Source organism: Medicago sativa, chromosome 4, assembly GCF_051527215.1.
Source record: "Medicago sativa cultivar Bolivia chromosome 4, Bolivia_mono, whole genome shotgun sequence".
Classification (NCBI taxonomy): domain Eukaryota; kingdom Viridiplantae; phylum Streptophyta; class Magnoliopsida; order Fabales; family Fabaceae; genus Medicago; species Medicago sativa.
In genome coordinates this window covers 25,857,963-25,875,111 of record NC_140752.1, presented here as the reverse complement: position 1 = coordinate 25,875,111, position 17,149 = coordinate 25,857,963, and the positions used below count along the sequence as shown (strand labels likewise).

At 32.7% G+C, this 17,149-nt stretch overlaps 3 protein-coding genes and 2 long non-coding RNA genes across 5 annotated transcripts; 4 read left to right on the top strand and 1 right to left on the bottom strand.

The window, feature by feature from the left end:
* Positions 1-7,173: 7,173 nt before the first annotated feature.
* LOC146927286 (uncharacterized) lies at positions 7,174-8,704 on the top strand. The gene is made up of 2 exons (XR_015005630.1): positions 7,174-7,314; positions 8,397-8,704. It is a non-coding gene; the product is annotated as an uncharacterized LOC146927286 (long non-coding RNA).
* A 230-nt stretch (positions 8,705-8,934) lies between these two features.
* LOC146927284 (uncharacterized) lies at positions 8,935-12,519 on the top strand. Its single transcript, XM_085700600.1, has one exon. It carries the CDS (start codon positions 9,061-9,063, stop codon positions 9,820-9,822), a length of 762 nt encoding a protein of 253 aa, XP_085556726.1. The 5' UTR covers positions 8,935-9,060; the 3' UTR covers positions 9,823-12,519.
* LOC146927285 (uncharacterized) lies at positions 10,057-10,950 on the top strand. Its single transcript, XM_085707053.1, has one exon. It carries the CDS (start codon positions 10,057-10,059, stop codon positions 10,948-10,950), a length of 894 nt encoding a protein of 297 aa, XP_085563179.1.
* Positions 12,520-12,765: 246 nt separating the features above from the next.
* On the top strand, positions 12,766-15,025 carry LOC146927283 (uncharacterized). The gene is made up of 2 exons (XR_015005631.1): positions 12,766-12,803; positions 14,718-15,025. It is a non-coding gene; the product is annotated as an uncharacterized LOC146927283 (long non-coding RNA).
* Positions 15,026-16,505: 1,480 nt separating this feature from the next.
* LOC146927282 (uncharacterized) lies at positions 16,506-16,949 on the bottom strand. Its single transcript, XM_085707052.1, has one exon. The coding sequence runs from the start codon at positions 16,947-16,949 to the stop codon at positions 16,506-16,508; it is 444 nt and encodes a 147-aa protein (XP_085563178.1).
* Positions 16,950-17,149: the final 200 nt, after the last annotated feature.

The following is a 17,149-nucleotide window of genomic DNA, read 5'->3' as shown; positions in this document are numbered from 1 at the left end:
ATAAAAAAAAAACCAACCTTATTTATTTTAGGAACCTTGTTTATAAATAAATGGCCCACCAATTGCTTCTCTAAATTTGCTATAAATACATAAAATTTCTCTCTTGGATTTAGGGTTACAAATTTCAAAATTCACTTGCTGCAGCTGCTGCTCCATTGTTTGTTTTAACGTAGATATAATATTTTGTCTCTTGGATTTAGGCTTTGAAATTCAACATAGACAAAGCATGCTGCCATGAGTTTGTTTTAACGTCTTTGTTCCTTTGTTTTAATAACAGGTATATGCCTTTTCATTTATGATTCCACAACCTAGATCTCTTCTCTGTTAACTCATATCTTGCGTTTTTTTTTTTTTAATCTTGGTCTAATCTCTGAACCTTTCAGGGAACACTTTGTTGCGCAGCATGTTGAAGATTAATTTTATTTCTTCGTCGTCGTCATCTACCAAGTGTGTTGTTTGGTCAATCATCAGCTACATATTTTTTTATCAGTTCAAGTCAAGTGTGATTTCTTTGATTAAAAACACAAGAGGGAGCGTGCTCAACTCAAAACAAGAAGCCGTCAGATTTGTGAATGGTCATCTCAAATCTGTTGGATCCTTATGGGCGTCTCAAATCTGTTGGTTCACATATTTCAAAAAACTAAAAATAATATGTTGCCATTCTTCATCTTATTTAGTTGGGTGTTTCTCTTTATATTAAAGAATACTTCATTTCCATGCTTCAGTCAAATCATTAAAACATAGATTTTAAAGCAATTTTCATGAGCCAAACACCTGAGATCTTGTTAGTCAAAAAAAGTCGAAACAAGAAGCCGTTAGATTTGTGAGTGTGCATCTTGATATTAAAGTTGGCATTGTTGGACTTATTTGGAATTGTCATACGAAAAATACTCATATTTTGGCAACTATTGTAATTTGTAGATTGTAAATATACAAATCCTTTACCTATTTCTTCAAATACTACAAAGAATAATGTATAAAGTTGGTGAATTTTGTTTGAACTATGTAATTACCCTCTGCTCTATGCTTTTACCCACAATTGATTATGTTTTTGAGTTAATTTACCTTTCTTAATGAGAAAGAGTGTATATATAAAGCATTTGATTGCAAAAATTGAGAAAATGGCGAGTAAAGATATAACAATGGAGCAATGATAGGATATTAGAATAAGGAGTACAAATGTGGTGACTCAGATAGTTCTAGAAGTTATTATGACTCACCTTAATCAAGAAGGATCTAGAAGGTATATTGTTAGGGGATAATATTGAGTATGTTAGGGTGCACTTATCTTACTATGAGTATGCACAAGTCTATATAAGCATTGTATGCCTCATTATTAGAATCAATGAAAAATATAATGAATTTCTTTTCGTTTATCTCTAGTTTTCTCTCTTAATTTTTGGAGTGTGATCCCTACTCGAATTGGGTCATATCATTTGGTGCTTTCATTTTGTTCTCATTCCCGCTAATTGAAGTTGATAATGGAGTTTTCTATTTTTGATGGAGAAGATGATGCATATTGGTGGATTCTCTGTACTGAAAAATACTTTAGGGCAAGAGGAACATCAGATGCGATGAAGATGATAGTGGCTGCACTGGCTATGCGTGGTGGTGCTCTCAGATGGTGGTTGTGGTGGTCTCGCCGTCATCCACAATCAAATTGGGACACCTTTACAACTGATCTCTTATGGCGTTTCAAGCCTGAATGGCGGCATCTCTTGCCTGTGTTAGATGAAGAAACGGAGGAAGCATGTGAATCCTCAATGTTGGAGGTGAAGCCTTTCCGAGTTGCCGATTGTGTTGTTGATCTCGTACTAGACATTGCAGGTGAACAAAATCAAGATCTTCCACCATGCTCGAAGGTTGTTGAGAAGCCTTCCAATTTGGTTGATTCTATCACTACCATTGCAAGTGAACCAAATCTGGAGTTGGAAATTGCAGAATTCAGTGGTAGTGTTAGGAGTCCCACATCGAGTATATCAAAGTGCTTGATGTGGTACTTAAGCCTTGATGAGGTTCTCCCACCTATTGGACTAGTCTTTTGGGTTGGGCTCTTCTCATGGACTTAAGTCCTAACAATTGGTGCTTTCATTGAGAGTCATTTTCATTGAGAGTTATTATTGAGAGTTGGACCACGGAAAGGGCTACCTATAGGCTGGATTAAGGTGTTACACCGAATACTGATAGGTGAGTGAAGCAGCCAAAAAGGAAAGGGCTACCATCGGGTCAGTGCCGATAGAGTGAAAGCCGTCGTGGACGTCGGCTCTTAAAGGGCGTGGCAATGTTAGGAGTCCCACATCGAGTATATCAAAGTGCTTGATGTGGTACTTAAGCCTTGATGAGGTTCTCCCACCTATTGGACTAGTCTTTTGGGTTGGGCTCTTCTCATGGGCTTAAGTCCTAACAAGCAATTACGGCTTTCTGCCTCATGATGTAGATTTAAGTTATGTTTAGCACATTTGCTTATTAGATAGATTGCAGTTTTACATGACCATTACATTTTACATCTATAAAAAGTTTCGGGATCCTTTTGATGAAAATGTTATTTCTTCGATAATTATGACCTGCATCCATTAGTAATGCTTGCATAAAACCAAATGTTAAATTTTTGCTTGATCTGTACTAGACCTTCAAGCATTACCGTTTACTTTATACTAGATCTATAATATGTTCTACTGATATCCTTCCAAATAGAATACAATTTTTGTGTGGCATTACCGGCCAAAAGGGCTATCACCAAATCCCAATGGGACACCAGAGTTGATGCCTTGAAGAGTTTAAGAAGTTCTGAAGATGAAATATTTACATGCATTTTAAAGAAAACCTAACTTTATGCTACTGTCTCCAAACAAACTAAAAGTGGTGATGTGTTTTGGGATCCTTTAATGCTCCTGGAAGCACTTGATACTTTCGGATTTAGTATTGAGAAAAGGTATAATTCCAATATCTTCTATCGGATTCTAGCCTAGCTTTATTTGTCTGATGAGTTGTTCCTGCAAAAGTATCCTACCATATGATGCTTGGGTAAGTTCTCAAAGAATGACTGGTTGTTATGTCATGTCTCACGTTTTGTGTCAAGTATCATATGTAAACTCTATCAGACTTTTAACTTTGGATATGATAAACTCTTTTGATGCATGTTCATATGTAATTCCTCTGGATTTGGAACACTTATTTGATGGTGTTTGATAGAAAAGCTTGATTTACATCCTCTTTATTGAAGATTTAAACTGAGATTGATTTGAAAAATCTGATTTGATTTTTAGATGCTCAGAATTTTTTGTAAACTTGAAATTTTTTATTTTTTTTATATCAATTGATAACATTCATTACCACTTTCTTATTATGGGTATGTTAAAGATTGCATTTATTCAGGGACGGAGCAAGGTATATATGTATTGGGGCAGCCGCCACCCCCAACAATTTCTAATACTATAGTACCCCATGTATGTTTGTGGAGCTCGCCACCCCAGCCACACGTGTTCATAAAGGATTAACCAATGAACGATTACATCTTTCAAACTAATATATAATAGAATATAATACCAATATATTTAATATATTATTCTTACAATTGTACAAAGAGAGGAATAACCGACTTGCTTATGAGCACTTGACACTTCTTGCTTTTTTTCCCTTTCTTTTCATGTACTCCCTCCGTTTCAAAATGAGTGTCGCTTTACCCAAAAAAAAATGTTTCAAAATGAATGTCGCTTTCAGTTTCCAATGCAATAATAACTTTTTCTTTTCAATTATACCCTCCAATTAATATTCTGCACACTACTTCCAAAGTATTACTTTTAAAACTAACCAATAATTAATAAGGATAATTTGGTAAAATAACCATTCTATTTCTTTTAATCATTGCATTTCTTAATATGTGTGTAAACACCTAAAACGACACTCATTTTGAAACGGAGGGAGTACATTTTAATTTGATGTTTCAACTTTCTTTTTTAAAAGAATGTTTCATTTCATTTAAAAGTTAAAATATGGCACTTAACTTCTATGTCAAATAAGATGATTTTGTCAATTAAAATAACTTAAATAAAATATAGCTTAACTTAACTTTCAAATATAAACACTATAGTCACATTCTCTCATTTCACAAATCAAATTGTGTGGAGTTACACATTGCGTGTTTGGTATTATAGTAAGCTTGTAAAAATTACGGTAGTTTATTGTGATTTCGGTAAATTTAACTTTATTTTAAAGATGCATAAGACTTAACTCTCATATCCCACAAAATTTGTTTACCTTGATGAGGCTATTACAATAATCATTCATCAAGCTCTACGACTATAAGTGTGAAACAAACAAAATACGAGAGAGCAAATCATGCCTCATTAGTTTCGTTGCCCCCCTCAAGAATATTTTCTGGCTCCATCCCTGCATTTATTGGGTATGGAAAATATTTTGATGATTGGTGTATTTAGATTTTGAGTATATCAACACAAGTTTTTATTATTTGTGAAATAATATTATGATTTGTCTTAACTAGTGGTGGGATATGATATGATCTTTTATTTAAATAACTACTAAGGAGTAAGGATCTCATGTGTTGAGTTCATTGTGACCTTTTATTTGTTTTGAATCAGCAAAATATTATTAACGGATAGCATGTACAAGACACATTGAGCTAGCCACCGATGAAATACAAAACAATGGACAACAAGGCCTCTACTAAACTGCTACAGCCCCCAAGCCAACTGATAGTGAAACGGACAAAAACAGCGGCAACATAACAGGGCTGAAACAGTAGCACAACAGCACCACCAGAGCTACAAAAAAACCAGTGTCGGAATGAACTAAAAATCTTAGGGCAGCCGTGAAAAACTCAGCAAAACTATAGCAGAAACCCCAAAAAAAAAAAAAAAAAAAAAATTGAGTCATTTTAGTTCCTAACATGTATTTGATTAAAATTTTAGTTCTTATTGTGGATAAGAAAAAAAAAATCTTTTAAATGAGTCATTTTAGCACTTTTTTTTTTTTTTAAAGTGACATAATGCCTAGTAATTAACCTCTTAAGGTGAATCAATCTCACGGGGACTTTAGTCAAGTTTGTTCATATAAAAGAAAAATAGGGAGTCAAATTAAAAACAAAAAAAAAGGTTGATGTAAGATCAGCTTTTAATTTTTTGAATTACTGGCATATTTTTGTGACTTAATAAAATCCTTCACAACTTACAATGAATTAGAGACGAAAAGTCTTATTTCTAACCAATATCAAAATTCCTTGTATTCACATTGTTAGTGTTATATGCTTTTTTAATAAAAAAAAAAATGGTAAATTGTTAGTGTTTAGGGTTGTAGAGATAATTGATGTTTTTGTTAGGTTGTGATCACGTATTTGAATGTTTTGGGTGTTAATGTTGTTTTGATTAGGTTTAAGTTAAATGTGGTTGCTTAAAATTTGAAACAACACAATGAATCAATGTTGAATATTTTGTACAAGTTTTTAATGAAATACCTGAATGAGTTTTTCATTGATTTTTTCCTGTTTTTTTGTTGTGTAGATATGTTTGAGAACTAACATAGGCGCCAACGAGAAGAGAATGGCAGAGAACCCTACTAGACTGGGAAGAGGCGTATGAACCCTGATTGTTTAGAGGGCTCACAGACGATCCTGTCATAGGTGGTTGATCCTACACAGAATCAATACCATGGACTCATGTTTGCACATCATACCTCAACCATAGTGGGGTCTGGATGTGGAGTCTCCGTGGAAATAGGCACCAGGGGTATGTGGCGTGGTACCTTTTGGTATCTCACTGAAAGGTATTCTCACCTATCGAGGGAGATCTTTCTAGGCCGGCTAATGAAGAACATGTCATTAATCAGAAGCATGCTAGAGATATGCGCGATTCAGTGGTGACTTGACAGCCGAGAAGTATTGTGATGTCTTCAGTAGGATTAGGACTACATGTATACCAATCACTACATATTTGTTGACTAGTGTGACACCCTATTTTTTTATGCATTATTTAGTGTGTTTTTGCGGTATTTTATTCTGAATTAACTGTTAATTAAATTCTTTTTAGAGAGTGAATTTAGGAAAGATAATGTTATATATTAGTACTATAATATCATAACAAGCTATGATAAAAATTTCAGCTTAAAATTCTACCGGATTTCGGACAGCGATTTGCTCGACTGTATAAATTTTATTACCGAAATAAATAAATAAATATATTTTTGAAACCATAAAAATATATATGATAGGATTATATGATTAATTATATTATTTATGATTTTTTAAAAACAGTATTAGATAAGTATGAACACTATGTTGATAAGAATTAGCTTATCCAATGGCGTGGCATGCATGAATTTTACTGAATTAGCAACTTAAGCATATCTCTTACTGTGAATGAACTAAACACGTGTTGTTTCTTTGCACCACAAAAGATTTCACTTGTTTTGCTATAAATAGGCATCTTGTATTCTTTGTTAATCACAAGCTTGCACATACACAACAGCATAATTAAAACTAGGTAACTCTTAGTTCTCTCTACTCTTTTTAACTACTTTGTTTAATATTCCAAAAATAAACTAGTTCTTTTATTCCTTTGTTTTGTTTGTATTATTTTAGTCCAAAATGTTTATTCATGTAACTTAGCTAACCACTATAAAATAATTTGGCCTTTCAATAAACTTTTGTTGAAATTAATGTTATGCCTTAGAGAATCAAAACTATAAATCTCACTAGATCTTCACAAATTAACCAAAAATAATGAGTTATGTTAGCCATATTTTTAGTGATGGAGTTGATCATTTTCTTTAAAGATTAGAAACATGAATTTATTTATTAAATTCTTACTACACATTTAGGAGTTTAAACACTTGACTATATTAATTATGTAAATTTAATTAAGTTGTATCTATTGATATATATATATATATATATATATATATATATATATATATGTATATATATATAAATGGTAGGTATTAGAATTTATTTTTAATGTTTTATTAACTCATAATTATTTATGGAAGTTTTGGTTAAAATTAGGAGAAATTCATCATGTTAAAATTTCTAAAGTTATTCTTTTAGAATAAGAAAGAAAGAATAAACTGATATCACCACTTGTATTAACTAGTTCATTGTAGCTATTGGAAAAATTGTCTTTAGAATTTTTTTCAATGTTCATGCTGTTACGTTCCAAATATATAGTTAACTCTATAATTCTTAAATATTTAGCATTTAATAATTAGTGTTTATTATAATGATAGCTAGTTAAGAGATAGTTATTTTGATGAGTAATTAGGTGATTGAAGAAGGTGATTACTCAAGATTTGAAAAGCTCAAAGGTAAGGGGATATACTTTAGAGAACGCCCAAGATATATATGTATATTATCACATGAGATTAAGAAAATTTGTGTATTTAATTGTAGTATTAATCTGTTTTAAATATATATTATTAATGAGCAAATTTGATTATTTATATTATTTATTGAAACGGACAGTAAATAGAAAGAAGAAATTCTAGAAAACATTCTAAATATTATGCATACATATATATATGATAAGTAATCAGTTAAACGTGGTATTGTAAGTATATATAATATATTTTTCTTAATTTATTTATCTTATAACTAACTCACAGTTATTATTATTAATTTTATTTGAAGAAATTTCTCTTAAGGTACATTTATGACTTTTGACAATTAAATTGTTAAGTTGATTGTTGATGAAAACAGTTGTGTTGAAGATTTACAAAAATAATAATTTTTGTAAAGAGTAATACAGGTTGTTTCTTATAATACGATAACGTATATAAGACTGAGGATAGGTTCGGTTGGGTCGACTACAGACCTTCTGGGGATCACAGGCGTTTTGAACTCCTACCAATAGTTAGTGATAGCTTCTCTAACTGGAGGAAATCATAATACCCGACGCAGTGATACCTGACTGTGCAGGACTATCTATAATAAGGTGCAGCGATCGGGCCAGAATGGTTGGAGTAGAGATTGTATATCTACTCATTTCAAACAATCATGTTATGGCAGTTGAGACGGCCTTACACTCATAATAGAGGTCTCCATGGAGTAGGTTTAACCAAGATGCTACTAACAAGTCAAAACTATAACCTTTGTATTGATTATGATAGTGTTAAGTGATCTTTGTTTTGACTAACTTTGATGTGTGTGGTTGCCATAGATTTTTGTGTTCTCAATTGATTTATATTTTCTTGTGATTATTTAATTTCTATGTGGTTATATTAATTTTTGAAGGATTTTATAGTGAAAGAAATTACATGTATAATTTTGTTATATATTTCTTTATTTAAAAAAATATTACATGTAACTATAAAATATTATGTATCATCATGTAATATTATTAGCATTTAGTTAACCTTGTGTGCGAGTATTTCACCCTTACAATTTGCAGATAATGTCGGGGAAGTCATTGAGTCACTCGGGGAACCGAAGGATTGAGTGTCTGGAGGAAATAGGAGATGCAGTTTGGGAATTGGATATGGTGTCCCAAACACTGATATGCACAGGAATAAGTAGGACAACCATAGGAATCGAAAAACTAGTTATCTCTCATTATGTTTAATTAGTTTGACTTAAATATGACGTACTTTAACTTGCAGTTGTTTGTAAAATATCTAACTAACCCTGACAAGCCTGAGTATGTAAGCCTAAGGGCAAGATAATTAACGTCGTGTAGAATATATTGATGCATATTTTATATCCTTGTGTTTTATTTATTTTTATGTTTTACGATCAAGAGCTAAGACTTTTATTTAAAAAAAAAAATGCAAGAAAGATATTTATTTAAATTAAATTTTTAGTAACCAAATTAATTTACTAGTAAAAGTAAGTTTTATGAACTTAATTCGCGTTAGACACTTAAGTATTAAGATGTAACACCATTTTCTAACGTTATGGAAAATGGGGCGTTACATTAGTGGTATCAGAGCACGGTTGATTCTTTCGGGAACGTTAGAGGATGTCTGTACTAATTGCGTTTGTTTGTACTAACTTTGTATAGATTATTATATTATTTAATAATTAGGTTCTAACTAATTAGGACTTTTAGGGACCCAATGAGTCGTAGAAATAATCATATAGAAGCCGAAAACGGAGAGGCAAGCAATACCGAAGGAGGTATGGGAAGAGCTATTCAAGCTATGGAAAAAATGGCAGCAATCATTGCAGAACAAACTGCTGCAAAGGCTGAAAGGGATATTCGAAAGCAACAAAGGGAAGAACAAAACGCTGAAAATAAAGGATTGATAGATTTCAGACGTCACGATCCTCCACAATTTCTTGGAGAAACCGAACCAGAGAAAGCTGACTTATGGCTCCAAGAGATAGAAAAGATATTCACTGTGTTGAGATGTCCTGACGAAGTAAAGGTAACATATGCATCTTACTTACTATTGGGAAATGCCGAATACTGGTGGAAAGGAACTCGCAAGATGATTGAAGCTAACAATCAAGATATTACTTGGGAAATATTTCGTACGAAATTTCTCGACAAGTATTTTCCTAGAAGTGCTAGGACTGCAAAGGAACAAGAATTTCTGACCCTGAAACAAGGAGGAATGACGATTGGAGAATATGCAGCAAAGTTTGAGTCGTTGGCAAAATATTTTCGTTTCTTTCAGGACCAGGTCGATGAAGATTGGCTATGTGAACGATTTGAAGGTGGACTGAAGCATAGCATCAAAGAATCTGTCTTGCCACTAGAAATTCGTCAATTCCAACCACTTGTAGAAAAATGCAGGAAGATAGAAGCAATGAAGGAAGGTGGAATCAATCGAGGAAGTGTGGGTGGACCATCTAGGTCTAAATATCCAACTTAAGGGTGGAATCATAAAGGAAAGCAGCCGTATAAAAGGCCTTACTCTCGAACTGCGAGTAATAATCAGAATCAGCGACCCTATCGTCCAGTTACACCAGCCATTGGAAATGGATCAAACCAAAACCAGAATCAAGAACTCACTCGAAGGTGCTACAAATGTGGAAAACAAGATCATTTGGCTAACACTTGTCCTGAAACAGGAATAAAGTGTTTCAAATGTGGGGATATAGGACACATGGCCAGGGAATGCAGGAACCAAAAAGTTGAACCCGTGGTGAACAATGTGAGAGCTGCAAGGCCAAAGGAGAAAGGAAGGGTTTATACTCTAAGTGGTGTTGAGGCTTCTCAATCTAAAGATCTTATACAAGGTAGTTGCGATATGACGGGTAATCTCTTAACTGTACTATTCGATTCTGGAGCAACTCATTCTTTTATCTCAATAGATCGTGTGAAACAATTGAGTTTGTTTGTAACAACATTGCCTTTTGATTTAATCATTTCTACTGCAACTGCTAAACCCATAGTTGCAAACACTGTTTGTTTAAAATGTCCTCTTGTCATCCACAATAGGAAATTTCTTGTTGACTTGATATGTTTGCCTTTAACACAATTAGATGTGATTTTAGGCATGGATTGGTTATCTTTCAACCATATCTTTTTAGACTGTGCACGTAAAACTGTAGTGTTTCCTGATTCTGGGAATTCCGAGCTTATATCTGCTAATCATGATATAACTTCTTCAAAAGAAGGAGCTCAAGGGTACATGTTATTATCTTCTGTAGAAGTTGCGAGAGAAAACGTTTTGAACCAAGTCCCAATAGTGAATGATTTTCCGAAAGTATTTCCAGAAGACGTTCCTGGTTTACCCCCGGTAAGGGATATCGAGTTTTCGATCGATCTAATCCCTGGATCAGGTCCGATCTCCATCGCACCATATAGAATGTCACCTACTGAGTTAGCAGAGTTAAAAACCCAACTTGAAGATTTGTTGTCAAAACAGTTCATTAGACCAAGTGTATCACCTTGGGGAGCTCCAGTACTGTTAGTGAAGAAAGAGCAGCATAATTCAGTTTGGGAACTGATGGGATTTAGAGATGCAATGGGAGAGTTTGTATCCCAAATAATTTAGAAACGAGGAAACTAATTTTAGACGAAGCACATAAGAGTACATTGAGTATTCATCCAGGAGCAACCAAAATGTACCAAGATTTGAAGCTAAGGTTTTGGTGGCCCGGAATGAAAAAGCAAGTGGCGGAGTATGTTGCTTCATGTCTAACATGCCAAAAAGCAAAAGTGGAACATCAAAGACCAGCCGGTATGCTTCAATCGTTGGACATTCCAGAATGGAAGTGGGAGAGTATTTCGATGGATTTTGTTGTGGGATTGCCGAGAACCAGACATAATTTTGATTCAATTTGGGTTATCGTAGACAGACTAACCAAATCAGCACATTTCTTACCAGTGAATATTAACTACAATGTGGACAAGTTAACTGAGATTTATATCAAGGAAATCATCAGATTACATGGGGTACCTTCAAGTATTGTTTCAGACCGAGATCCAAAATTTACATCTCACTTTTGGCAGAGTTTACAACAAGCATTGGGGACAAAATTAAGAATAAGTTCAGCGTATCACCCTCAGACGGATGGACAAACTGAAAGAACAATTCAATCTCTAGAAGACTTGTTGAGAGCATGTGTTCTAGACAATAGAGGGAGTTGGGACGATTTACTACCATTGATCGAGTTTACATACAATAATAGTTTCCACTCAAGCATAGGAATGGCACCTTATGAAGCTTTGTATGGGAGAAAATGTCAGACACCGTTGTGTTGGTATCAAGATGGAGAGAGCATCATGTTTGGACCAGAAATTGTTCAACAGACAACTGAGAAAGTTAAACAAATTCGCGAGAAGATGAAGGTTGCACAAAGCAGACAGAAAAGCTATTCTGATCGGAGAAGAAGACCTCTTGAATTTCAGGAAGGAGAACATGTATTTTTGAGAGTCACATCAACGACTGGGGTAGGTAGAGCTATTAAGGCCAGAAAACTCACTCCAAAATTCATTGGGCCATACCAAATTATTCGTCGCATTGGTCCAGTAGCCTATCAAATTGCTTTACCTCCTTTTCTTTCAAATATTCACAATGTGTTGCATGTTTCACAATTAAGGAAGTATGTCCCTGATCCATCTCACATAATTGAACCCGATGAAGTCCCGTTAAAAGAGAACTTGTCATACGAGACGTCTCCTGTAAGGATCGAAGATAGAAGAATCAAACAACTAAGAGGGAAGCAGATTTTGTTGGTCAACATTCTATGGGATCAAGTAACCGGAGATTCAACGTGGGAGTTAGAGGATAATATGAGATTGCAATATCCATATTTATTTCAAGGTATACAATTTCGAGGACGAAATTTTTTTAAGTGGGGTAGTAATGTGACACCCTATTTTTTTATGCATTATTTAGTGTGTTTTTGCGGTATTTTATTCTGAATTAACTGTTAATTAAATTCTTTTTAGAGAGTGAATTTAGGAAAGATAATGTTATATATTAGTACTATAATATCATAACAAGCTATGATAAAAATTTCAGCTTAAAATTCTACCGGATTTCGGACAGCGATTTGCTCGACTGTATAAATTTTATTACCGAAATAAATAAATAAATATATTTTTGAAACCATAAAAATATATATGATAGGATTATATGATTAATTATATTATTTATGATTTTTTAAAAACAGTATTAGATAAGTATGAACACTATGTTGATAAGAATTAGCTTATCCAATGGCGTGGCATGCATGAATTTTACTGAATTAGCAACTTAAGCATATCTCTTACTGTGAATGAACTAAACACGTGTTGTTTCTTTGCACCACAAAAGATTTCACTTGTTTTGCTATAAATAGGCATCTTGTATTCTTTGTTAATCACAAGCTTGCACATACACAACAGCATAATTAAAACTAGGTAACTCTTAGTTCTCTCTACTCTTTTTAACTACTTTGTTTAATATTCCAAAAATAAACTAGTTCTTTTATTCCTTTGTTTTGTTTGTATTATTTTAGTCCAAAATGTTTATTCATGTAACTTAGCTAACCACTATAAAATAATTTGGCCTTTCAATAAACTTTTGTTGAAATTAATGTTATGCCTTAGAGAATCAAAACTATAAATCTCACTAGATCTTCACAAATTAACCAAAAATAATGAGTTATGTTAGCCATATTTTTAGTGATGGAGTTGATTAAAATGGAATAGTCATTTTCTTTAAAGATTAGAAACATGAATTTATTTATTAAATTCTTACTACACATTTAGGAGTTTAAACACTTGACTATATTAATTATGTAAATTTAATTAAGTTGTATCTATTGATATATATATATATATATATATATATATATATATATGTATATATATATATAAATGGTAGGTATTAGAATTTATTTTTAAAGTTTTATTAACTAATAATTATTTATGGAAGTTTTGGTTAAAATTAGGAGAAATTCATCATGTTAAAATTTCTAAAGTTATTCTTTTAGAATAAGAAAGAAAGAATAAACTGATATCACCACTTGTATTAACTAGTTCATTGTAGCTATTGGAAAAATTGTCTTTAGAATTTTTTTCAATGTTCATGCTGTTACGTTCCAAATATATAGTTAACTCTATAATTCTTAAATATTTAGCATTTAATAATTAGTGTTTATTATAATGATAGCTAGTTAAGAGATAGTTATTTTGATGAGTAATTAGGTGATTGAAGAAGGTGATTACTCAAGATTTGAAAAGCTCAAAGGTAAGGGGATATACTTTAGAGAACGCCCAAGATATATATGTATATTATCACATGAGATTAAGAAAATTTGTGTATTTAATTGTAGTATTAATCTGTTTTAAATATATATTATTAATGAGCAAATTTGATTATTTATATTATTTATTGAAACGGACAGTAAATAGAAAGAAGAAATTCTAGAAAACATTCTAAATATTATGCATACATATATATATGATAAGTAATCAGTTAAACGTGGTATTGTAAGTATATATAATATATTTTTCTTAATTTATTTATCTTATAACTAACTCACAGTTATTATTATTAATTTTATTTGAAGAAATTTCTCTTAAGGTACATTTATGACTTTTGACAATTAAATTGTTAAGTTGATTGTTGATGAAAACAGTTGTGTTGAAGATTTACAAAAATAATAATTTTTGTAAAGAGTAATACAGGTTGTTTCTTATAATACGATAACGTATATAAGACTGAGGATAGGTTCGGTTGGGTCGACTACAGACCTTCTGGGGATCACAGGCGTTTTGAACTCCTACCAATAGTTAGTGATAGCTTCTCTAACTGGAGGAAATCATAATACCCGACGCAGTGATACCTGACTGTGCAGGACTATCTATAATAAGGTGCAGCGATCGGGCCAGAATGGTTGGAGTAGAGATTGTATATCTACTCATTTCAAACAATCATGTTATGGCAGTTGAGACGGCCTTACACTCATAATAGAGGTCTCCATGGAGTAGGTTTAACCAAGATGCTACTAACAAGTCAAAACTATAACCTTTGTATTGATTATGATAGTGTTAAGTGATCTTTGTTTTGACTAACTTTGATGTGTGTGGTTGCCATAGATTTTTGTGTTCTCAATTGATTTATATTTTCTTGTGATTATTTAATTTCTATGTGGTTATATTAATTTTTGAAGGATTTTATAGTGAAAGAAATTACATGTATAATTTTGTTATATATTTCTTTATTTAAAAAAATATTACATGTAACTATAAAATATTATGTATCATCATGTAATATTATTAGCATTTAGTTAACCTTGTGTGCGAGTATTTCACCCTTACAATTTGCAGATAATGTCTGGGAAGTCATTGAGTCACTCGGGGAACCGAAGGATTGAGTGTCTGGAGGAAATAGGAGATGCAGTTTGGGAATTGGATATGGTGTCCCAAACACTGATATGCACAGGAATAAGTAGGACAACCATAGGAATCGAAAAACTAGTTATCTCTCATTATGTTTAATTAGTTTGACTTAAATATGACGTACTTTAACTTGCAGGTGTTTGTAAAATATCTAACTAACCCTGACAAGCCTGAGTATGTAAGCCTAAGGGCAAGATAATTAACGTCGTGTAGAATATATTGATGCATATTTTATATCCTTGTGTTTTATTTATTTTTATGTTTTACGATCAAGAGCTAAGACTTTTATTTAAAAAAAAAAATGCAAGAAAGATATTTATTTAAATTAAATTTTTAGTAACCAAATTAATTTACTAGTAAAAGTAAGTTTTATGAACTTAATTCGCGTTAGACACTTAAGTATTAAGACGTAACACCATTTTCTAACGTTATGGAAAATGGGGCGTTACAACTAGAAAGAGGAAGCGGTTGAGGAGGAATGACAGGACACCTTGATTTTCTTGTTAATTTAATTTTAATACACATTGGTTTTAATTTGGATGTAAGTTTTGGTTATAGATGTCAAAACGTACTAAAAGAAACATAATCCTACTCAACCAAATTAAATGATGAAGTCGTTCAAATTAAAACGTTGAAGTCATTCATTAATAATAAAAGAAATGATGAATGCATGTATGATGATGACTGTATGACTGATTGGATCAATGTATGAAAGAAATTTTTGTGATAAAAAAATATCAATTTTGTCAAGAGTGTTGTTCTTCCTTTGTTAACATGGCGTAATAAGTTAATTGTCGTTGGTGCCAGTGGCAGTTTACTGTGTTGCATACAATTTTGTGAGGTGAGGTTTGCCTAGATTTTGTGGTCGACAATGCACAAAAACTTCAATAAATAGGCGTGTTTAGTTAATTTGTTGTAAACTTAACAAAAAACCATCAACCCTAGTCCACCGGATAAGAACACGAAGATGTTATTTTTAACTTATTTTGTTGCTCTGCCAATAGAAATATGTCAATCAGTGAGGCAGTTGGATCAAGTTCATAGCATCTTGGAACACCTTCCTATCATCATTCATGTTATAAATTCAACGTGAGCATGTTAACCTTCGTTAATTGTGTTTTTGTACTAATATTATAAATTCAACATTTATTGTTTTATATTTTTTAACATGCAATGTTTATATCTAGGTAATTTTATTTTAGCTTAAAAAATCTAATCCGACTGATACATCAGTGTGTGTTTGCTTTGAATAAGTGTAGGAATGTGAGTTGTTGTTATGGTATAAGCTAGAACGCAACGACAATTAACTGCTGCTGGCACAACAACAGTTAACTGCAGTTGGATAGCGAACGACATGTAACTGTCTTTGGGGTAGAATGGTCATTTTGTAGTTCGGGGGAACAATTCTAACAGCTTAAAAGGTAATTTTCATATCATTAATAGGCTTCTTATAATACACTTGACTCGACATTATTCTACTTACACTTGGGCCAAAATTATTATTTCTTTTCAACTATATATAGATGCAATCATATTTGAAAGTTGTTCAATAGACACCTCAATTCTGCCTTCGATCGGGTCGTAACTGCCAATCTTTTTTTTTTTAAACAAAAGAAACTTGCAGCTTAAGGAACTGCAAGCCTCCAAAATAAATATATTGATGAAAAGAGAAAGTACACCAAAAGGAGGGGGGACATAAAACCAAACCCTCAAAGATCAACAAAGTCTAAAATAAGGGAGACCTAGCCTATTTCTAGTGAAGTCACCCCCAATTTGAGTAGGGATTTGATCCCACCAAGTAAAGGACTGAGATGATAAGCCAATGTTGGCCAATTTGTCAGCACAGTGATTGCCTTCCCTGTAGATATGTGTGACCATGAAAGCCATTGAAGAGATCAAATGGATACAATTATCCCACCTGTTTTGCAAATGCCAAGGAACCAGTTTTGAAGACTTAAATGCCAAAGTGACAAGCATGGAATCTGTTTCAATCCATAGATACTTCCAGTTTCTCTGATAAGCAATCTCAATTGCAAACATTGCACCAGTAAGTTCAGCATTGAGGGACACTACAAGAAAACTCGCTTTTAGTGACCGATTTAGAGACCTAAATATTTCGGTCACCACAGTGACTGAATTAGAGACCGAAATGATGACCATCATAACCAAAATATAATATGTGTCTAAAGCAGTCGCTGATAACTTTAGCCTCTGATTTGGAGACTGCAATATCTGATGGTTTTTGGAAAAAGCAAAATGTAAAAAAATAAAAAAGGTGCTTCAGGTCAGATTTGAACTGTGTGCCCCAAATACCCCAGACATATATGAGTATTTTTTTTAACGCCTGCATATCCCTAACT

Coding starts and splice junctions, on each gene's coding strand:
- LOC146927282 (XM_085707052.1), bottom strand. CDS start 16,949: ATGGTCATCATTTCGGTCTCTAATTCAGTCACTGTGGTGACCGAAATA.
- LOC146927285 (XM_085707053.1), top strand. CDS start 10,057: ATGGCCAGGGAATGCAGGAACCAAAAAGTTGAACCCGTGGTGAACAAT.
- LOC146927284 (XM_085700600.1), top strand. CDS start 9,061: ATGAGTCGTAGAAATAATCATATAGAAGCCGAAAACGGAGAGGCAAGC.